The sequence below is a fragment of the Elephas maximus genome, chromosome 1 (genome assembly GCF_024166365.1).
Source record: "Elephas maximus indicus isolate mEleMax1 chromosome 1, mEleMax1 primary haplotype, whole genome shotgun sequence".
NCBI classification, from domain to species: Eukaryota; Metazoa; Chordata; class Mammalia; order Proboscidea; family Elephantidae; genus Elephas; species Elephas maximus.
This window is the reverse complement of record NC_064819.1, coordinates 217,670,613-217,694,709: the sequence shown is the minus strand read 5'-3', so window position 1 is coordinate 217,694,709 and position 24,097 is coordinate 217,670,613. Positions and strand designations below refer to the sequence as shown.

Sequence of the window (24,097 nt, the reverse complement as noted above, 5' to 3'; positions counted from 1 at the left end):
TAACCAAAATTGATTTTGTATCAGGCCTAAGAAAAATCATCAACCAAATTCTCAAAGTAGAAAATATACTCTCTTACCCTAACACAATTTAATTAGAGAGTAAGAACAAAAGTTTAGCCAAATCAATTTTATGATTTAGAAACTTCAAAAATGTTATAAATGTCTCAGGTTAGAGAGAAAATAAAAATTAAAATCATAGACTTTTTAGAAATGGCCAATTATAACAATACTGCACATAAAACTTTGCCAGGCTTTTCTTTTAAAGCTACATTTAGAAGGCAAAGTAAAAAATTAAGTATATATATTTAAAAATACACTTATTGAATATATACTTACTAAAAAATACTTATTTTAAATCATATTTAAATGAACTTTCAACTGGGGAAGCTAGAAAAAAGAACATCAGACTAAATTTAAAAAATAGGAGTGATTTAAAAGACAATATGAATATTGCTAATGTAGAATACCGATATAAAAGAGCCATTAGGCTTGATTAATAAATCCAAGGGTTCATTCTAAAGATAAAATCGATAAATAATACAGGAAAACCTCTGAAAAGTCTGATCAAGAATAAATTTAAACACACAAATAAAATATTTTAAAATGATTAGACAAACACATTCAGAAAAGATTTAAAAATTTATAAAGTATTCCTATATGCAAATTTACATTTAAGATATGAGATGAAACTGTCACTTTTCAACAAAAACATATTGTGAAAATGAAGATAAAAAGTTTTAAAAAATCACCACAGAAGTTATTAAAAAGGTAGTAAAGAAACAAAAATCTGTCCCCTGAAGACTAGATAGCTTGAGGGGCAAATCTAACAAACTTTTAAAAGAGAATGGATTCCTGCAGTATTTACATGGCTTTCAAAAAGAGAAAAAATTGAAAGTTTCCAAATTAATTTCATGAATACGGCAGAATTCTAACTTGAGAACTAGAAAAGAATAATATACAAGTGTACACACAATGAGGAAAACACCCATAAAAAAAGATACAAATTTATAAATATAATCTAACAAACTAAATAAAATAGTATATTTCGAGGGCACTGGTTGCGTTTTTATTCTAAACATAAGAATTTACTAAAGCATCACGGACAAATAGGTTTTATTCAAAGAATGCGAGGATGGTTCAAAATTTAAAAATCAAAGTATGAAGTTCAAAGGGGTAAAATATGATGCCTTTAATAAAAAATAGAAATAATTGATAAAGTTTCAAACCCATTCCAGAATAAAATTCTTAGCTATCAGTGGAAAGAACTTCCTTATTTTTATAAGGGAAAATTATTAGAAGCCAACAATAAATATAATACTTAATGATAAATGCTACATGCCTTCCTATTTAAGTAAAGAAAACACATTACCATCACTCTTATTTAACACTCTTTTAGAGGTTTGGAGGTCCTAACCCATGACACAAACAAGTAAAAAGTTATAGTTTTAAAATGAAACACTAATTGTCAAAATGTAAATGACAAAGAGGAGAATAGAGGCATAAAAACTAATGTATCAACCTAATGCCTTTAAGTCAATTTCGACTGAGGGTTTGTTTTTCCCCTAGGGTAGTATGACATTTTTCCCCTAGTTTATGCCTTTTTATTTTTCTATATTTTCTACATTGGGTACGTGTTATTTTTTATAGTCAGAATAACCCAAAAAACCCAAACCCATTGCCTTTGAGCCGATGCCAACTCATAGCAACCCTCTAGGACAGAGTAGAACTGCCCCATAGGGTTTCCAAGGCTCTTTATGGAAACAGACCACCTCCTTTTTCTCCCAAGGAGCAGCTAGTGGGTTCAAACTGCCGACCTTTTGGTTAGCAGCCGAGAGTTTTAACCACTGTACCACCAGAGCTCCTATTACATACACGATGACTAGGAAACAATAAGAATGAAATATTATTTCTATTTTCTCCTTAGGAGTGGAAAAAAATCAAATTCACTTCCTATTTGCTGAGATTCAGAGTTATTATTTGTAGTTTCTTGCTTAGTTACTCAAATAGCCAAATAAATAACACATCTCACAGTATCACTGCCAAGAATTAGATCAGAAATAAATTTTATTTATTTAATAAAACTTACTAAATTACAAATGTGAAATAAAAAGTACTAACATTAAAGTTTCTATTAATTTTAATAAATGAAATATTTTCCAAAATATAATAAATTGGAAATAAATGGAAAGTAAATAATCCCTTTAAAATAATAAAAATAAATTTTTTTATTCAGCAATTTAACGAGGCTCATATAATGGAAAACTAAATTTATCCCCAAGGTAAAAAGTCCTTAAAGCATAATTGTAACAAATCCATTGATCTTCAGAATCTAATTTGACACACAAATGCAATAGTGTTTTTGTTTTGTTTTTATCATTTGCTATGATGCGAAGTTTTATAAAGTTAACTGGTTACTTGGTATTTTACTCAAAGAAAAGTTAGTTTTTTTTTTTTTTAATTAATCAAATGAACATAAATATCTATTTAAAAATCTAAATGGCAAATGTAAAATGCCACACTTACACTGGGAGCTCAGATCTTTTTCATTCCCCAAGAAGTTAAATGCCGGGATTATAGCTTGGCCTTTCCCAATGGCGCTCACAATAGATTCTTCATTTTCAAGGATCTGTAGTTTGATGAATGCATCTGGTTTGGATGTGCGTACCTGCACCGTAACAGGATGTGGTAATGCACCTTTAACTGAATACCTATAGAGAAAAAGTTCAACTATATAAGCAAATATGTTGTTCTTTCCCTCCAGTGTGTAAAAGAAACTATGTAATTTGTGGATATGATCATCTAAAAGTAATGCCACTTTGGAAAGTCCACTAAAATCTTGGAAATATTAGAGCTAATATAAACTTTTGGCAAAAGACCCCAATATATAAAAAAAATAAAATAAAATGAGTATTGTTAGGTGCCATCCAGCCGGTTCTGACTCACAGGAATCCTATGTACATTAGAACAAAACACTGCCCAGTCCTGCGCCATCCTCACAATCATTGCTTTGCTTGAGCCCATTGTCGCAGCTACTGTGTCAATCCATCTCATTGAGTGTAGGACTTTTATATCATCAAATCTCAAACAGTAAATTTAACTTTTGTTTAGATATAACAAGCCAGAAAAAACAAACCAAATCAATCGCCATGGAGTTGACTCTGACTCATGGAGACTCTATATTTATTATGTATGCTGAGCAAATAATCCAAGATGCTGGACTATATGAAGCAGAATGTGGCATCAAAATTGGAGGAAAACTCATTAACAGCATGTGAAATGCAGATGCCACAACCTTGTTTGCTGAAAGTGAAGAGAACTTGAAGCATTTACTGATGAAGATCAAAAACCGCACCTTAACATAAAGAAAACAAGGATTTTCACAACTTGACCAACGAACAACATCATCATAAATGGAGAAAAAATTGAATTTGTCAAGGATTTCATTTTACTTGGATCCACAATCAATGTCCATGGAAGCAGCAGTCAAGAAATCAAATGACGCACTACACCGGTCAAATCTGCTGCCAACGACCTCTTTCAAGTGTTGAAAAGCAAAGAAGGTCACTTAGAGGACTAAGGTGTGCCTGACCCAAACCATGGTGTTTTCAGTTACCTCATATGCATGAAAAAGCTGGACAATGAATAAAGAAGGCTGAAGAACTGATGGCTTTGAATTACAGTGTTGGCTAAGAATAGTGAATATACCATAGACTGCCAGAAGGATGAACAAATCTGTCTTGGAAGATATATAGCCAGAACGCTCATTAGAAGTGAGAATGGTGCGAATTCGTCTCACGTACTTTGGACATGTTATCAGGAGGGATCAGTCCCTACAAAAGGACATCATGCTTGGTAAAGTACAGGGTTAGCGAAAAAGAGGAAGACCCTCAACGAGTTGGATTGACACAGTGGCTGCAACAATGGGCTGAAGCACAGTAACAATTGTGAGGATGGCGCAGGACAGGGCAGTGTTTTGTTCTGTTGTATACAGGGTTGCTGTGAATTGGAACCAACTCGGTGGCCCCTAACAACAACAACATGGCAACTCCACGTGTCAGAGTAGAACTGTGCTCCATAGGGTTTTCAATGGCTAATTCTTTGGAAGTAGATTAAAAAAAAAAAAATTTTTTTTTTCTTAGATCACGAGGACTTTCTTCCGATGTGTCGCGTGTAGACTCAAACCTCCAAACTTTCCATTTGCTGCCGAGCACATCAACAGTTTGTACCGCCAGGGCCCTGTGTGATAAACACTCACCTATAAAACTTGATAGACCTGCAAGCTACTGCTATCACCAAACCTCTTAATAGATCTACAAATTACTATCACACCAAGTCTTTCCATTACACACTCCTCTCCAGTTGAACAAAGAGAACAACTGGGGTAGAAGCAGTGACTTTCAAAGCTTCACTGTCAACGGTGTTTTCTTTGATTCACAAAATACAGAGAAATCAAAAGTAATACCCACCATCTCAACTCTCAACCTTTACCATACAAGTTGAGAACCTCCTGCAGAAAGACTTGAAGCACACCCACCCTTTCCAACTCCCCACTTGATACCATTGAAGAGATTGTCTTTTTCCTATTTCAGCTGAATCCTTCCAAATGTTCAGAACCCTATCTGAACATTCTGTTTCTCTAGAAGTTTGTTTTTCTGATTATGCTCTCTCTACTGTTTTTTTTTTTTTTTTTTACTGTATCTTAAATCTCCCCCTCTTTATTCTTCCTTGTTATTATCGTTTGTACAGGTGTAAGTCTCTCCCAGCTTAAAAACAAATCCACGCAAAACAATGTCTTCATCCCACATTCCAACTCAGATTCTGCTCTATTTCACTCTTCCCCAGCTCATCATCTAAAGAGTGCTGTCTATTCCCAACCACCTCCTCTCCTCACCTCCCACTCGTTTATAGCGCACGCCAACTCCACTCTGCCCCGTCCATGTGCTAAACTTGTTCTTGCCAACGTTTGAGGCAGCTAGTCCCCAACCCTAGAGAAGCTTCAGTTTTCATCTTACGTTGATTTCTAAGGAGAATTTGAAAGTGTTTAATCAACTCTCATGCTGTCCTTTAAAAATGCTTCCCCTAGGAGCATAACTGTTATAGTCCCCCCTACTTTGGGGCTGCTTTTTCAAGCTTCTCTTCCACTGACATTTCCATAAATGTCAGAGAATTCTAACGTTTTGTCCCACATCTTATTCTCGTTTTACAAACTGACCTGAGCATATCCAAGAACAGAAACAACAATGATTCCCAAATCTGGACATTTTATTGGCCTACCATATTTCACATCGAAAAATGAATTCATTCCCTTCCTATTGCCCACCTTGCAAATGTGCTCTGTCCCTCTCAATCCAGGATCCTCTAAGTAATATGCACTTACTCTCCAATAGTCCCCCAGTCAAACTCCAGCAGTACCCATAAACCAAGACTGTCAATTTTACCTCCTCAATATCTTAAAAACTCTTTTCTCCTCTCCAGGTTCACTATCACTGCCTTATCTCACACATTTGTATAATTTTAAGTCTCCCACCTGCCTCCCTCTCTCCAGCCAGGCTTCCTTTCAATCCACTCAACACACTGCAGCCTGGTGAGTGAACTCCACAAAACACAAGTCTGATAATGTCACTTTATTTAAACTCTTTGAACAGTATGTTATTGCCCTAAGGTAAAATCTAAGTTCCTTGTCTTATGAGGTCCTTCATGAAAAGGGCTCTGCCGATCTGGCCAGCCTTAGTGCTTGCCACAGCACCCCGGAATCCCACTTTACAAACAAAATGAATTTCTTTTGTTCCCTGAAGAGGCCATATATTCATTAACTTCTGACCTTTCACATACACTATTGAAGCAGTTCCTTCTCAACTCCCCCACTACTCACCTTGATAGTTTTAAGACTGGCTTCAAGGACTCATTTAGATATTATGTTAAAATCACTTCTTGGTCTATTATTGGCCTTGTTAGGAGATACCAGGGTTTCCTACATTTCCCCATCACAGTAGTTAAAACATTTTATTATAGTTTATATATTTTTTATTTTATTATTTATAATATATAATAGAACTTTCCTATAATTACAAAACTTTTGTTTTTATTTATTTCTTGTTTTCTTTTTCTCACTTTGTTTAAAGTAGGCAATACATAAATATAAGTAGATGGATGAAAAAGTAATCCTCCACCTCTTCTGTTGCCCTCAGTTTAATGTTTTCTTTCAGAATTTTCCTTAACTTTTATATACACATAATAGATTTAAACAAATATTTTTTTTTAAACATAGTTGGGGTTATACTGTTCATATTGTTCTGCAATTTAATTATATTGCTCATTATATTTCGTTACAGAAATTTATGCATATTTTCTTAGGGAGAAAAGGTTTAAAAGTATAGGTAAATAAGAATTAGAAAAAAAAAATTAGAATACAGCAAACCAAAGCCATTATTATTTGTGCATATATTGTCAAAAAAGACTTGGGTTTTTCTTTGTGCATATATTGTCAAAAAAGACTTAGGTTTATTTTTGCATATGATGGCATTGATATTTTCTTAGTCCTCATCCTGCTTGCCTTCTATCATAAACACAGTATCACTGATGACACTTTTTCCTCTTACTACTTCTCCTCCTTCTGTTTTATCTCCAGTTAGTATCTCATGTTTGCTTCTCTTCATCTGCCAATGTAAGCGTCTCATTTTCCTGTTTCTCTAAATGCGGACCTTGAATGGACTCATACTGGGCTCCACTCTCTTTCGTTAATCAGTCCTGCTGATTCTAATTCTGACATGCCTCTCATCTCTGTTCCAATTTACTAATATATATAAGGTCACTATGAGTTGGAATCAACTCAACAGCAATGGGTTTGGTTTGGTATGGTGTCTTTAAAACATATAATCTCTTAATATAACAAATCCTTAGAAAATAATCAGAAATTTACATTAATATTTACCATAAAATATGTCCATCATATCTCTATTTATACTATAGAAAAATTAGACATGGAAATTTTTAACAATAAGAAAGAGTTAAACTGTCATATATCCATATAACTGATTATTAAGAAATCATGAAAAAGAGTTTGTGAAATGTTGTAATGGCATTGAGAAGTTCTCACAATATATTGTTAAATAAAAATACCAGAATTATAAAATTTTAATTATGGTATAATTTTAATAATGTTAAACTGTGACTAGTAAAAACATAACAAGAAAATACAACAGAATACTAAGAACGGTTTTGCCTAGGCTGTGTAATTATGGAAGACTTTTATTTCCTTCACTACACATTTATATATTTTCCAAATTTTCTGTAATAATAATTATTACTTTTGAAAGCAGAACAACATATATGTAAAGGAGAAAATAAGAATTCTAACAATTAATAACAGCACATATTTAATGAAGACCAACTATTTGTCAGGCCCTTGCTATGTCCTATATCGATAAGCCCTTGTTCCTGGCTTCAGTAAATGTAACATCTCATAGAGGCTTATGTGAAATTAAGTGAAAATTTGATATGTCATGTTCTCAGAATTAACAAAGACTATAGGAACGTGACAAGACCAACTGATGATATAGTAACCACAAATAACTGTTGCAAGTTATCGTTAAAAGTGGTGGGTTTTTCTAGGTTGAAAAAGGGGTCAGGGCAGGATATTACAATACAAAAGTAAAATCATGTGGCATATGTGCCAGGATGGGCAGTTAGATTCACCAAGGGAGTGCACTGCGTATTAGGCAGCAGGACAAGAATGTTGGGTATTATGCTAAGTGGTTTGAATTTTTTCTGTAGTCAATGGAAAGTTGTCCAAAATTCATATTTTTTAATGTGTGTGTTAAGGTAACACTGGTAATAAAACATGGATATGTAAATGATAGACAGGTAGACAGAAAGAGAGAGAGAAATGACAGAGTGTAGAAAAAAGAATACAGTGGAGTCATGGATTCCAGAAAACACCGAAATTTTACAAAGAAAAGGTAATGTGGGCCTGAAGTAGCACAGCAACAAAGAGGACAGAGATGCGGGGACAGAGATGAGAGGCATGTCAGAATTAGAATCAGCAGGACTGATTAACAAAAGAGAGTGGAGCCCAGGATGAGTCCACTCAAGGTCCGCATTTAGAGAAGCAGGAAAATGAGAAGCTTACGTTGGCAGATGAAGAGAAGCAAACACAAGATACTAATTGGAGATAAAACAGAAAGAGGAGAAGTAGTAAGAGGAAAAAGCGTCATCAAGGATACTGTGTTTATGATAGAAGGCAAGCAGGATGAGGACTAAGAAAATATCAGTACCATGACATGCAACAATAAACCTATACGACATCTATATAATCACATTACTCTGTTAGCTAATTGTTTTCAAAAGAGGACCGAAATTAAAATTCAAAGTCATCTCTGGATTTTGCTACAGAATTTATCTTTATTTTAAAATCATATTTTAAAGGAAATGCATTTCCCCTTCTGTCACATATTTATACCTGAATAAAATTTTCTTATCGTTGGGTATGTAATAATCTCTGATTTCTTTCATGGCGAAGGTATTGCTTGGAAAATCTCGAGATAGACATGGGAGTGGATTATAAGAGCCAATGATGCGTAGTTTCCATTTGGAAGCTGGTACAAATGAATCACCCGTAAATGCTTCAGCCACAAATGTGTATCCCTTCTGTAAGAAAGAGACATTACACAGAAAGAAGTTACATTGTTATTAGCTTTTCAAATGCATAACATGATTTCACACTGCTAAAATGCTATATTATCAAGACATTAAGATCCCACGATCTCTTATTAAACACAGAATTGCTAACATTATGGTTTGAAATTTCTCTTAGATAGCACCAGCTCACATGTTTTGAGAGAAATTTCATAACTCTAACACTAAAATGAATGCTTGTTAAATCTATGACAGGTCTTTTATGTACGACTGTTCAATTCTAACTTTTCATTAATGAAGAAAACAATCCTCAGCTTTGAAAATGCAAAATAAACGATTTCAGTTGCCTTCCATAAAGAAGACACTTGGGGCCCTCTGAAACCACCACTCAACAATTATTCTTCCAATGGAAGCTGATGAGATAAACAGACAGTGGTGATTTTCTTTTACTCTTATGTAAGACAGATGTGATGCACAGAGATGATAGACTGTACTAAGAAAGGATAAACCCAAATACTAAAGGACCTACAGCCCAAAGCTTTTTGCATGCTTCCTGTTTGAAAAACAGAAAGGAAATAGCCCTCTAGATCCCCAAAGTTTAACTGTTCTGGTTGGATGTCTACCCAGTGACCCCATTTCTCTACAATGTCTACCCTCAGAGGGGGTAATGAACAGGCTCAGAACTACTCTCTGTCTTGAAACAATCATAATGGTGGGCCCATGAAAATTGTGTTTCTTTTTAGGTTACAGAAAAATCCTTTTGCCTGTCCACTTATCTTCCCTATTATTATAAGTCAACCCAGGTCCAAAGTCTAGGGTAGGTCAGGGCAGAGAATCTCACTTTCGGCAGAGGCCTACAAACAATATGGTTAATATCTGAAGTTTTCTCAACACTGTCTTTATTAAGGACCAAGTGAAGAGTCAACAAATTTTGACTTGATTCTGGCTCTTAGTTTCTTTATTGTTATTGTTGTTGTTAGGTGCCGTTGAGTTGGTTCTGACTCATAAGTATCCTATGCACCACAGAACAAAACACTGCACCATGCTCACAATCATTGTTATGCTTGAGCGCATTGTTGCAGACACTGTGTCAATCCATCTCATTGAGGGTCTTCCTCTTCTTCGCTGACCCTCTACTTTACTAAGCATGATGTACTTTCCAGGGACAGATCCCTCTGAAAACATGTCCAAAGTATGTGAGACATAGTCTCGCCATCTTTGCTTCTAAGGAGCATTCTGGTTGTACTTCTTTCAAGACAGATTTGTTCATTCCTTGAGCAGTCAGTGGTATATTCAATATTCTTCACCAACATCACAATTCAAAGCCGTTAATTCTTCTTCAGTCTTCCTCATTTATTGTCCAGCTTTCACATGTATATGATGCAATTGAAAATACCATGGCTTGGGTCAGGTGTACCTTAGTCTTCAGGGTGACATCTTTGCTTTTCAACACTTAAGGAGGTCCGTTGCAGCAGATTTGCCCAATGCAATGCGTCATTTGATTTCTTGACAGATGCTTCCATGACTGTTGATTGTGGATCCAAGTAAAACGAAATCTTTGACAACTGCTATCTTTTCTCCATTAATCACGATGTTGCTTATTGATCCAGTTGTGAGGATTTATGTTTTCTTTATGTTGAGATGTAATCCATACTGAAGGCTGTGGTCTTTGATCCTCATCAGTAAGTGCGTCAAGTCCTCTTCACTTTCAGCAAGCAAGGTTGTGTCATCTGCATCAGTAAGTGCTTCAAGTCCTCCTCACTTTCAGCAAGCAAGGTTGTGTCATTTGCATAACTGCATAATTAATGAGTTTCCCTCCAATCCTGATGCCCCATTCTTATTCATATAGTCCAGCTTCTCGGATTATTTGTTCAGCATACAGACTGAATAGGTATGGTGAAAGGAATACAACCCCCATGCACACCTTTCCTGACATGCAATATCCCCTCATTCTGTCCGAACAACTGCCTCTTGATGCATGTACAGGTTCCTCATGAGCACAATTAAGTGTTCTGGAATTCCCATTCTTTGCAATGTTACCCATAATTTGTTACGATCCACACAGTTGAATGCCTTTGCGTAGTCCATAAAAAACAGGTAAATACCCTTCTGTTATTCTCTGCTTTCAGCCAGGATTCATCTGCATCAGCAATGATATCCCTGGTTCCACATTCTCTTCTGAATCCGGCCTGAATTTAAATTTCTGGCAATTCCCTGTTGATATACCGCCGGCAGCCACTTCTGAATGATCTTCAGCAAAATTTTGTTTGTGTGTGATATTAATGACACTGTTTAATAATTTCTGCATTCGGTTGAATTACCTTTCTTAGGAACAGGCATAAATATGGATCTCTTCCAGTTGGTTGGCCAGGTAGCTGTCTTTCTTGGCATAAATGAGTGAGCACTTCCAGTGCTGCATCTGTTTGTTGAAACATCTCAACTGATATTCCATCAATTCCTGGAGCCTGGTTTCTCACCAAAGCCTTCAGTGCAGCTTGGACTTCTTCCTTCAGTACCATCAGTTCCTGATCACAGGCTACCTTTTGAAATGGCTGAATATCAACGAATTCTTTTTGGTATAATGACTCTGTGTATTCCTTCCATCTTCTTTTGATGCCTCCTGTGTTGTTTAATATTTTCGTCATAAAATCCTTCCCTATTGCAACTTGAGGCTTGAATTTTTTCTTTATTAGACTCATTAAAATCAGGGCTGGACTAGAGAAGATCCATATCCTTATTGTTGGCTGTTCCTAGCTTCCACAGAAATGCAAGTCAATCAAATTACTTTTTGTCACTCTCTTAGGGGATTTCTTAGGTTACCTATTGTTTTTATTTTCATATTTAGATTTATTATTCTCTCCAAGTTTTTTTTTTTTTTGGCACATGCTGTGTGGTTTTCTCTATATAGATAGCCAATAGTCCTGGGACCTTTTACTGAAAAGACCATCCATCCCTCCATTCCTACCTTATAATAAATTAAGTGTCCAATTGGGTCTTTTCTGTAGTACCTTATAACAATGGTTTTTATGACTATGCTTGTGCTATTATGATAATGTTTTAATGTCTGAAGCTTTATAGCATGTCTTGATAACCAGTAGAGAAAAACCTTTCAGTCTGTTTGTTATTCAAAACTGTCTTGGCTACTTCTGTTCCTTTGCAACATCAAATGAGTTTTAAAATTAGCTTGTCTAGTTTTGCATAAATCTGATGGAATTTTTTATTGAGATTGCATTGTTTATATGTAAAAATTTAGGAAATGGGCTATATTTTAAATATAAACTAACTATATTCTTCCCATCCAAAAATATGAGAAATATGCCCTTTTATTTAGCTTTCTAGTAGCCCTGGTGGCCTAGTCATTAAGAGTTTGGCTGCTAACCAAAAGGTCAGCAGTTCGAATCCACCAGCCACTCCTTGGAATTCCTATATGGTTGTTATGAGTCAAAATTGACTTAAGAACAGCAGGTTTGTTTTTTTTTATCTAGGTTTCCTTTAATTCACTCAATAATAATAATTTTCCACATATAGGTCCTGCGTCCATCCCTTTTATGACATTTGTTTGTAGGTTTTGATAGCTTCTGATGATGTTACAAATAATATTTTTAATATCATTTTCTGTTACTAGATTATAGGCTTAAACTTGATTTTTAAAATTGAACTTGTACTACTTGGCTCAACTCATTTGTTAATTCAAAGAATGGTTTTGTAGATTCCGTTGCATTTTCTATGTACACATCCAGTCATCATGAGTAATCACAAATTACTCTTCCTTTGCGACCTTCAAGCTTGTTCTTACCTCTCCTTCCCTCTTCTCTCCTCCTTTCTTCTTTCTTTCTCTCTCTCTTTTTTTTTTTTTTTTTTTTTTACTGCACTGGTTAATGCCCTTGTCATAATTCCTATTTTTTTTCTTTCTACTACAATATTTAATAGAATTGGTGAGAGCAAACATCCTTCTCTTTGTCCAAATGTCAAAGAGAAAGCTGTCATCACTTTACCATCAAGTATAATGTTTGCTTTTGCAGATAACTTTATCAAGTTAAAGAAGCTCCATTCTATTCCACTCATAATATGAAATATTATTTCCTGCATTCATTGCAATAATCATATCTTTCTTATTTATCCCATTAACATGTTCAGTTGCCTCTTGAGACTACTTCTGGGGTATGGTAGTAGAACCATATCACTACATAAAGGAGGAAGGTTATAATTTATTTAGCCTGGGAAGAGAGTTTATAGATATTATGGCAAATTATTCAAGTAGAAAGGTAAAGAGAAGAGGGATGGGGGACAACATGCAAAAATTAAAAAGGTTTTGATTTACAGAAGTGTTTTCCAAGTGTGTTCTATGGAACATTGAGCTAATATTCTTTACGAAAACTGGCTTGCATGATGTAGTATATGTGGCAAATATTGTTATTATATACCTGCCTCTTGGAGATATTTAATATACATTAGTTTATGAAAGACTCAAGTCTTAAAATACTTCTTCTTAACTATGTTTCTTATTTTTTTAACCTTAGAACACATCTTTTTTTCATAAAACAGATGAATGTCTTGAGGAACACTAGTTTTGTGGACATACCTTGGGAAATGATGACCTAATACATAAAGGCTACATATATGTCACTCAGATATATGTCATTAAAGTGCATGACAGAGCTTTGTTTCTAGGGATAAATAGGAGAAAGAACAGATTTCAAAGGATAACTGGAGAAGACAAAATAAAGTTTTATAATGAAATGTGGGTGCCAAAATGCTAGTGTAATCAAGTCTACAATAAAATGCAGTAATGCTCCTCATATTTAGGAGGTTCAAACTGCTCTTTATAGGCTGCATTTGTTTTCAGAAGTCACAGCTAAGTAGGAATAGAAACAATTGGGAGAAATGTTCAAAGATCAAGAATCATGAAGCAAACTACCACAAAAAAAGCCACTTAAGTTACTATTACTTAGTAATAGTGATACTATTACTATTCTATTCGCATAGCTCTACACTCTCCTCCCTACTCTTTCCATGTTTTTTCTATGAAGAGCTAGAATAAGGGAGTGGAAGAGATGAAATATTAGATATCAATATTAGATAAAAACATTCTGTATAGTCCTGAATTCACGATTTAGAAATAATACATAGTTAAACAAAGAATCTTCTCCTGTATATTGACTGAAAACACATAATTTAGAGCTATCCAAAAAATTCAAACTTAGTCTAAGGAGGTAGATTGTCACTGACATTACTAAAACAAAAACAAGCAAAGCATCCTAGACAGAAATAAGAATCAGATAGATGGTTCAACGAAAACTGCTTTAAAATCCCTTCCAAAACTAAATATGACTCACATTAGTGTAGTTGTCTAGCGAAGTTAGAGAGCTCATTTCTAGAATCTGATGACATCTAAGACCTCAAGAGAGTCTCCCTTTGAATGAAATGATCATTTCCCTCTTGATCTTAAGGGATTTTCATTTCAATCACAAGTTAAATAAGTTGTTTATATTCGAAAGGTAGTCTAGGTCAAATGCTTCTGCTTTTCTGAAAAAAACCTAAATAAACAATATTTTCCCATGAAAGTAAAAGTGTGAAACATTCCAAATTTAATACAAGGTAAAAAAAAAATAGTTTTAAACCAAAATTGCTATTGGATAATATCTGCAAACCTAGTAAAATCTGAACACAAAATTTATATCTCATGAGAAATAATAGAAAAAATCTAAACATATAACAAAACATATGAGTTTTTAATCATAATAAAATAGTAAAAATTCCATTCGCAAAAAATCCTAATACATATATAATATCTACAGCTATAAATGGAAACCCTGGTGGCATAATGGTTAAGTCCTACAGGTGTTAACCAAAAGGTCAGCAGTTCGAATCCACCAGGAGCTCCTTGGAAACTCTGTGGGGGAGTTCTACTCTGTCCAATAGGGTGGCTCTGAGTCAGAATCAACTCGATGGCAACAGGTTTGGTATAGCTATAAATATTTACGTATACATAGCTATAGTATATGTGTGTATATATATTTATATGTAATATGTATGTGATCAATTGATTGGGTTAAAGGATTTCAACAAGAAGTTGTATAATTTTCCTGATTTTTAAAAAGTTCACTAAAATCTCAAAAACACCGTAAAACAACTATTATGTTTTTTATGGAGTTAAAACATTTAAAAAAAACTTATCTGTTATTCTGCTAAACTAGTATTCGTTAGATAGTGTGATCGGTAAGATTGTGTGTCACCTTGGCTGGGCCTTGACTCTTGGTGGTTTGACAGTTGTGTGATATTGTGATCGCCTCCACGAAGGGATCTGTTGTGAGTAGCCAATCAACTGAAAGTTTCCTTGGGCGTGTGGCCCGAATCCAGTATAAGTGGACATTCTGGCAAGGCTCATGAGCTTTTTGCTTGTGCTGGATCCTGTAGCTGGCTACTGTTCATCTAAACTCCAGTTCTTGGAACTTCAGCTAGCAGCTTACCTGTCGATCCTGGGATTCGTCGATCTTCACAGCTTGTGAGCAAAAGCTCTGCTCTCTAACCTGCCAATCTTGGGTTCGCCAGCCCCAGCAGCTACATGAATTAGAAGCCTCTATCCTGACCCACGGACCTGAGATGTTCTAGCCTCTATGAACTCGCAAGCCATTTCCTTGATATAAATCTCTCTATAAGTTTTACCGCTTTTGTTTCTCTAGAGAACCCAGCCTAAGACAGATAGGTACATCTTAATTTACTCAAAATTATGTATAGATTCATGTCTGAAGTGAACTTTAGAACACAAGTACAAACACAACCCAAAGAGAAAAATGGAGAGGTTCAAAACCATGCAGCAAAAGAATGTAAAATCAGAGCTACACCTGAGATCTCTTGGTTTCCAGTCCAGGTGTACACTACCCTTTGCCATGCTTCCCTCTTAGTGGAAATGATTGAAAACAAGAAGATAAGATTTAAACAGAGAGACAACATTGTTTGAGTAATGGTCAGAGACCTGGGTCTACCTTTCAGCAAGATTAACGTGCCAACCGTTTCTGGCCACTAACACTTTTTGCGTAGCACTAAAGAAGACTAAAAAGGTGGCCGTGATGAGTGGTTCTATAATCATAGTGTCTTGTGATATTTAGTAATAAAATAAAAATCCAGTGAGAAACAGAGATAATCTGCTGATTTGGGTTAGTTAAAGGCTTAATGGTGTCTTTAGATTAGTTTGTGGTCTAAGGGTTTGTATGGTTTTATGATTTCAATAATTAGACTCTCTGATTCTTTGCCAATATCTTGAAATAGTTGAACATCGATGAATTCTTTTTGGTACAGTGACTCAGTACATTCCTCCCATCTTCTTTTGATGCTTCCTGTGTCATTCAAATATTTTGCCCATAGAATCGTTCAATATTGCAACTTGAGGCATGAATTTTTTCTTCACTTCCTTCAGCTTGAGAGATGCCGAGTGTGTTCTTCCTTTTTGGTTTTCTAACTCCGGGTCTTCACACATTTCATTGCAATACTTTACTTTGTCTTCTCGAGCCACCCTTTGAAATCTTTTGTTTAGCTCTTTATTTCATCATTTCTTTCCATTTGCTTTAGCTACTCTACATTCAAGAGCAAGTTTCAAAGTCCCTTCTAACGTTCATTTTGGCCTTTTCATTCTTTCTTGTCTTTTTAACAACTTTTTGATTTCTTCATGTGTGATATACTTGATATCATCCCACAACTATTCTGGTCTTTAGTCATTAGTGTTCAGTGTGTCAAATCTATCCTTGAGATGGTCTCTAAATGCAGGTGAGTATACTCAAGATCATACTTTGGCTCTTGAGGACTTGTTTTAATATTCTTCAGCTTCAGCTTGAACTTGAATACGAGAAATTGATAGTCTGTCTCACAGCCGACCCATTGCCTTGTTCTGACTGATCATATTGAGCTTCTCCATAGTCTCTTTCCACAGATGTACTGATTTGGTTCCTTTGTATTCCATGCAGCAAGATCCATATGTACATTTGTCATTTATGGAAGCGTTCACTCATCTCTGCAAGAAATTTGGAAGACAGCTACCTGGCCAACAAACTGGAAGAGATCCATTTTTGTGCCCATTCCAATGGAATGTGAAAATCATTGATCAATGTCATTAATATAACATACTAGCAAAATTTTGCTGAAGATAATTCAAAAATAGGTATAGTAGTACATCAACATGAAACTGCCAGAAATTCACACTGAATTCAGATTATGACGTGGAACATCATTGCTGCTCTCAGATGGATCTTGGCTAAAAGCAGAGAATAGCAGAAAGAGGTTAACCTGTGTTTTATTGACTATGCAAAGGCATTCAACTGTGTGGATCATAACAAATTATGGATAACACTGTGAAGAACGGGAATTCCAGAAGACTTAATTGTGTGTGTACATAGACCAAGAAGCAATTGTTCAAATTGAACACTGGGATACTGCATGGTTTAAAATCCGAAAAAGTCGTGAATCAGGGTTGTATCCTTTCACCAATGTTATTCAATATGTATATTGAGCAAATAATCTGAGAAACTGGACAATATGAAGAATAACACCCCACAAGGATTTAACGAAGACTTATTAACAACAGGAGCCCTGGTGGTGTAGCGGTTAAGCACTCAGCTGCTAACCAAAAGGTCAGCAATTCGAACCCAACAGCTGCTCCACAGGAGAAAGATGTGGCAATCATCTTATATAAGGATTACAGCCTTTGAAAATCTATGGGGCAGCTCTATTCTGCCCTATAGGGTTGCTATGAGTTGTAATTGACTCAATGGCAATGGGTTTTTATTACTATCAATATTATTATTAACAACCTGTGATATGCAGATGACACAACCTTGCTTGTTCAAAGTGAAGAGGACTTAAAGCACTTATTGATGAAGATCAAAGACTACAGGCTTCCATATAGATTACACCTCAACATAAAGAAAATAAAAATCCTCACAACTGGACCAATAAGTAATATTATGATAAATGGAGAAAAGATTGAAGTTGTCAAGGACTTAATTTTACTTGGATCCATAATCAATGCCCATGGAAGCGCAGTCAAGAAATCAAAAGATGCATTGCATTGGGCAAATCTGCTGCAAAGGCCTCTTTAAAATGTTAAAAAGCAAAGATGTCACCTTGAGGACTAAGGTACACCTGGCCTAAGCCATGGTATTTTCAATTCCCTCATATGCATGCAAAACCAGGACAATGAATAAGAAAGACCAAAGAAGAATGAATACATTTGAATTATGGTGTTAGCCAAGAATACTGACTATACCACGGACTGCCAGAAGAATGAACAAATCCATCTTGGAAGCACAGCTTTCATAGCGAGGATGGTGAGACTTCATCTTATGTACTTTGGATGTGGTATCAGAAAGGACCAGTCCCTGGAGAAGGACATCATGCTTGGTAAATTAGATGGTCAGCAAAAAAGAGGAAGACTCTCAACAAGATGAACTGACAAAGTGGCTGCAACAATCGGCTTAAACATGAAAACAATTGGGAGGATGGTGCAGAAGTGGGTAACATTTTGTTCAGTGATACATAAGGTCACTCTGAGTTGGAACCAACTCAATGTCATCTAACAAGAACCATAACAATGCTTTATTTTTGTTATATTTTCTTTGAGAAGACAAGGAGGCATGAGAGCTAAAGAGTGCTCCAGCACTCACAGTAAGTATCTCCTGCTGTCAGATAAGTGGGACTTCTATAAGTAAAGATTTACAGGCTTAGAAGTCTGTGGAGCAGTTCTTCCCTGTCTTACAGGGCTGCTATGTGTTAGCATCGACTTGGTGGTAGCAGATTTTTAAAAGTAAAGAATAGTACATTATTCTCTGTTAAGTAGATTGAAGGCTCATCTGCCTTACCTTCTCCTGGACCTTCTAAAAGTTATTATTTCACACTATCATTCTATCATATGAGGAGAATAAATTTTAGACCTACCTTGTTCTTGGTATAGAGATAAGGTACCACTTTTTGGAACACCTTTGGCACTTGTTCCATTGTGTCGTTATTAACAACATGGAGAATACAGACTGGAAGCGTAGTGTATACTTTGGGGACCACAATCATGTCTTGAGTAACCAGAAATATTTCTCTATAATTACAAAAAGCATAAATTTAAAAATGAATCTTAAAGTCTGAAATCAAGTTTAATCCTAAGAAGTAAAAAATTAAGTCTAAAGTCCCCAACTAAAAGATCCACATATTGTTTCCCTTTAAAAACTATGAATATAATATTTTGTCATGTAAATCCAAACCCTTTAAGAAACGCTATTTTACATCTATATGAGATTTTTAAAAAATACATTTAAGTGCATTAATTCCAGATATAGGTAACTGCACACACACAAAATGATTATTTATTCAGATTTTTTCATAAAAATATAAATGGGAAACAGGGTAAATGTAATACAAGGTGAAAATAATTTAAATCCAAATTATGATTTGATAGCATCTTCAAACGTAGTAAACTCTAATGGCAATATTCAGAAAATTTAGCTAATATATTAGATTTTAATTAGCTAATAGTAGCCAATATGCTAAATAGCTAAAAATAGCTAATATGTTAAAGCTTGGGCATTAAAGGATTTCCTTGAGATCCTGAAAGCACAGTAACTTATTATATTGCCATACTAGTAAAAAGTTCTAGTACTTAATTCATGTTTTTAATATTTTGTTTAAAGAAACACGGATACATTTCTCTATAATATCATCTAATTCATACATATTAGGTATGAATGAAATTCTAAACAAGTTAGGAAAGCAACCTATAAGCTGATATTTTTCCTATCATAAATAAAACTCTGCATGCTATTTAAAAATGACTTCATTTGCCAGTATATAATAATCTCACCTGAAAACTATAAACCAAGAATTTGGTGGCTGATCTGGATAGTTCACTGTATAGTCAGCAAAAGCAATCTTAGTTTCTTCATCTTGGTAGCATGGATAGGATTTAATAGACTTGCACTTGGTTTTAAACATTAGTCTACCAATGTAAAAATAGTGTAAGTATCATGGCAGAAGCAACTTTTAAAATATACTCTACTTAAAAAAGAATAAATGGGCAAGAATAACATAAAATATTGCAGTCCTTTGTTTGTTGGATTGAGTTCTTGGTCACGAGTGGTTGTACTGTCTATGGTAGGCAGTGTGGTCCATGGTGGGTGGTGCAAAGAAGGTTCATTTCAGGGCAACCATAGGAGACATCTCTCAGAGGTGGCTAAATTTATCTGAAGCTCTTAGTCAAAAGAGAACCCAAGTCATGACTGAGGGCCTGACTGAAGCTTATAGGTGAGAAATCAGAACCAAAGTTCAAGGTGTAAAGGTAGAAAAACTAGAAACAGGCAATAAAATTGGGAGTAAGTGAAGGGTGTGGAGTTCAGATAGGGAATAGAGACTAGAATGGATTTTAATGTGAGGAATGGGTTTGGAAAAACAGATTCAAAAACAAAACACACACAGACTAAGGCCATGAACAGAGGGCTAGTGTTTGAGGGTTCGTTCTGCATGGTTCCTGGTGCATGAGGGAGTGGTGCATGTAAAACTGACTGAAAACTAGGGGTGAAGGTTTCTTCATGGTTTCCCCCTGGAAGGTTGTGACATATTCCAGAACATGATGAAACTGATGTGATGTATCTCTTGAGTCTTATCTGCTCCACTATGCCAGGAACTGGATCTAGCCTTAGCACCATCAGGAATCTACAAAAAAGGGTCTTTTATACAATGCCTCAGATACTAGTTGGAAAGAAAGCCATTATAGCCATAGAAAAGACATCTCTGTTGGAGGCGCACACAGAGCTGGAAGTGTTCTTGGCTTCCAGAAGACATATGGTTGAATTGTACTGTCAGTAGGAAGCAAAGCTGTGGAGATTCTCAGGGAGGATCTAATTTACACGATCCATTTGATCATTGGTTTTTCGGTGATGGGAGGGAATTGATAGGCTTCTTTAGGGGTGGACTTGAAAAAGTCTTTTAAAATGGTGATAAGAACAAAGACTAAGGTGACCATATGTTCTCATTTCCCTGGGGCAGTCCTGGTTTATGCTTATAAACCTGGTATGATTATTTAACAACAATTCCTCTTTCATAAGTGTCCCAGTTTGGATGATAAATAACATGATCACCCTACCTAGGAATTATAATGTGGTGGTGTAGCAATGCAAAACCAAACCCGCTGCCGTCGAGTCGATTCCAACTCATAGCAACCCTATAGGACAGAGTGGAACTGCCCCATGGGGTTTCCAAGGAACACCTGGTGGATTCAAACTGCCGACCTTCTGGTTAGCAGCCATAACTCTTAACCACTATGTCACCAGAGTTTCCTAGCAATGCAAAGCACCACTATAAAGCACATGGGGGCTAGCTTAATCTAAGCTTGAGCCCTGGTTGCACAGTGGTTAAGAACATAGCTGCTAACCAAAAGGTCTGCAGTTCAAATCCACCAGCCACTCCTTGGAAGCCCTGTGGGGCAGTTCTACTCTGTCTTATAGGGTCACTATGAGTCAGAATTGACTCAGCCACAGCAGGTTTTGAGCCAACAGAAGAATTAAGCAGGCCGCATAGGGAATTGACTATGATGGGACCAGCCACCATTCCGAGATAAGGGTGAGATATAGGAGCTTTCCAGAATGTCATTCTTCTTGTCATACGTTCTAATATTTTTCATATACCTCAGGAAATATGAATGAATATAGGGCTTCCTAATGTGGCATAGTGGTTAAGTGCCACAGCTGTTAACCCAAGGGTCGGCAGTTCAAATCCGCCAGGCGCTTCTTGGAAACTCTACAGGGCAGTTCTACTCTGTCCTATAGGGTCACTATGAGATGGCAGTGGGTTTTTCTGGGTAATGCACCATGTGAAGCACCTTCACTGACCCAGAGAAGCATGCTTGACAGAGTTGGAAGATTTAGCCTTAACTTTGCCTCCTAGGACAGACAGAAATTTATGTTGGCAAACTGAGCACTCCCCAATTTTGATTTGGACAAGTTCTGCCCCTTACGATATGACAGTTCAATGCTGGGCTTCAGGACATCAAGGCTCCCCATGTAGAAGTAATGATAACACCAGTATTTATCATAGCCAATGTTGTATAATCGTCCAATCTGTGGTATTGTGCTAAGTACTTTCCCTGTGTTATCTTAATGGGTCTTTACAGTTTTATGAGTGAATAGCACTATGAGGTAGACATTATTATCACTATATCACAGATAAAAATACTTAATTTGAAGTTTAGAGCAGGTTTTTTACCCCAGGTCATATATCTGGCAATTAGTGGAGCTGAGCTTTACTTTAGAACTTAAATATCTAAAGGTATGTTCTTAAGCTTATAATTAATGCCTGCTTTTTTATGATGGGGTGGAAACTCTGGCGGTGTAGTGGTTAAGAGCTACAGCTACTAGCCAAAGGGTCGGCAGTTCGAATCTGCCAGGCACTCCTTGGAAACTCTATGGGGCAGTTTTACTCTGTCCTATAGGGTCGCTATGAGTTGGAATCGACTCGATGGCACTGGGTTTGGTTTTTTGGTTTTAGGGTAGGGTGGAAACTCTGGTGGTATAGTGATTAAGAGCTGTGGCTGCTAACCAAAAGGTTGGCAGTTAAAATCTATCAGGCACTCCTTGGAAACTCTTTGGGGCAGTCCTACTCTCTCCTACAGCGTCGCTATGAGTCAGAATCAACTCAACGGCAATGGGTTTGGTTTTATGGTTTAGAATGAATTTGGAGCCCTGGTGGTACAGTGGTTAAGGATGAGGTTGCTTGAGATGCTCCTGGCATTTGAGTTTAAAGAACAGTCAGACCTGTTGGCTTTCTCTGTTCAATAGACTAGGGTATAGAACTCAAACCACTGAAATGGCATCACCCCTATATTCCATGTTAGCTGAGTTTCTGGAAAATACTCTCAGCTCTGATGGGAAGATCGAATGCATAGGAGTGCCAGCCCCCTAAAGTGTTATTTTTGTGTTTTGAATATACACCTCCATAGTGAATTGATCCAACTCCCTAATGGGCAGCTTTTTTTTTTTTTTTTTTTTTTTAATGAAAATTAGGTGTAGAATTTGACCCAGAGATCTTTCCACAGTAGAGTCCACAATGCAGAAGAGGCTGGAGAAGAGTGTTTGTGCTCTCTGCGTGCCTCCATAAAACTAAAAAGGAAGGCAAAATTGTAGTCCTTTTAGAAATCAGTTGGGGGTTCTGGAAGAAAAGTTAATCAGGCTGGAGTCATCAGGGAGACAGTATCTGTGGGGTACCGTTAGGGTGAATGAAGTGAGGCACTCACTCTCAGGGTTGTACAAGTACAGGGTTGCATTCTGTCTTTATTTAAAATTTTGATATTTTGTTCACCATTAATTTTTTTCTCCATTAATTTTAGGCTATTCAAAATTATACACGTATATATATTTACATGTAATTTTCTATTCGTCTTTTTATATTGACTTTGTGACCATTAATCTTTCTTAATTCTAATAATTTTTATGTAGCTTTTTTTTTTGTATTGTCTATATACACAATTACGTCATCTGCAAACAATGGTGGATATATTTCTTTCCTTCAAATTGTAATGACTTTTATTTTGCTTTTTTCCCGTTTGCCCTTGCTAGAAATTCCAGATGACTCCACTAGAATCTTAGAACTCTTTAAGACCTGTTACCCACCTAATGCCTTTTTATTGGAGCCCTCAAGGTGCAGTGGTTAACAGCTATGGCTGCTAACCAAAAGATCAGCAGTTCAAATCCACCAGCAGCACCTTGGAAACCATATAGAGCAGCTCTACTCTGTGGTATAGGGTTGCTATGAGTCGGAATCGTCTTGATGGCTATGGGGTTTTTTTACGGACTTTGTATTACTACTGTTATACATTTTACTCCAACACATATTTTGAACCCCAACAGATGGCTATTAGCCTGATTGTTCTTTGAAGATAACATGCCTTATTTCTCTGGCTGCTTTTAAGGTTTTTTTTAAATAGGTCTCTGGTTTTCAACAATTTGACTATGATGAGTCCAGGTGTAGTTTTCTTTGTGTATTTCCTGTATAAAGTTTGCAGAATCTCTTGAAAATACGGGTTACTCTCCTTCATCAGTTTTGAAAAATTCTCAGCTATTATCTTTTTTCATTCTGGGGCTTCATTTGCATATATATTAAATGGTTTAAGCAAGTTTCACAGGTCCTTTATGCTTTTATTATTATTATTATTTTCCATTAATTTTCTCCTATGCTTCAATTTGGGTATTTTTCTATTGAACTATCTTCCAGTTCATTAGTCCCTTCTTCCAATCTTTCTAATCTGCTGTCAAACTCATTAATGGGTTCTTAATTTCAGCTATTAAAATTTTAAATGATGTAATTTCCATTTGGCTTTTCTAAAATTAATTCAAATTCTCAAAATTTAATCTATTTTCTCTGTTTTTATTAATTTTTACTTTTGTAGACATTCCCCCAATAGTTACTTTAGAGTTTTTATTTGCTAACTCTAATA

General features: G+C 35.9%; 1 protein-coding gene across 4 annotated transcripts in view; it reads right to left on the bottom strand.

Moving 5' to 3' along the window:
- ADGB (androglobin) overlaps positions 1-24,097 on the bottom strand; it is a 229,145-nt gene that overhangs the window by 64,492 nt on the left and 140,556 nt on the right. For all 4 annotated transcript variants that reach the window (XM_049903119.1, XM_049903128.1, XM_049903146.1 and 1 more), the window contains 4 exons: positions 19,475-19,609; positions 18,562-18,715; positions 8,459-8,646; positions 2,524-2,708 (listed from right to left, as the gene is read on the bottom strand). In XM_049903119.1, the coding sequence (XP_049759076.1) occupies positions 2,524-2,708; positions 8,459-8,646; positions 18,562-18,715; positions 19,475-19,609 (662 nt within the window). The remainder of the gene's footprint in view (positions 1-2,523; positions 2,709-8,458; positions 8,647-18,561; positions 18,716-19,474; positions 19,610-24,097) is intronic.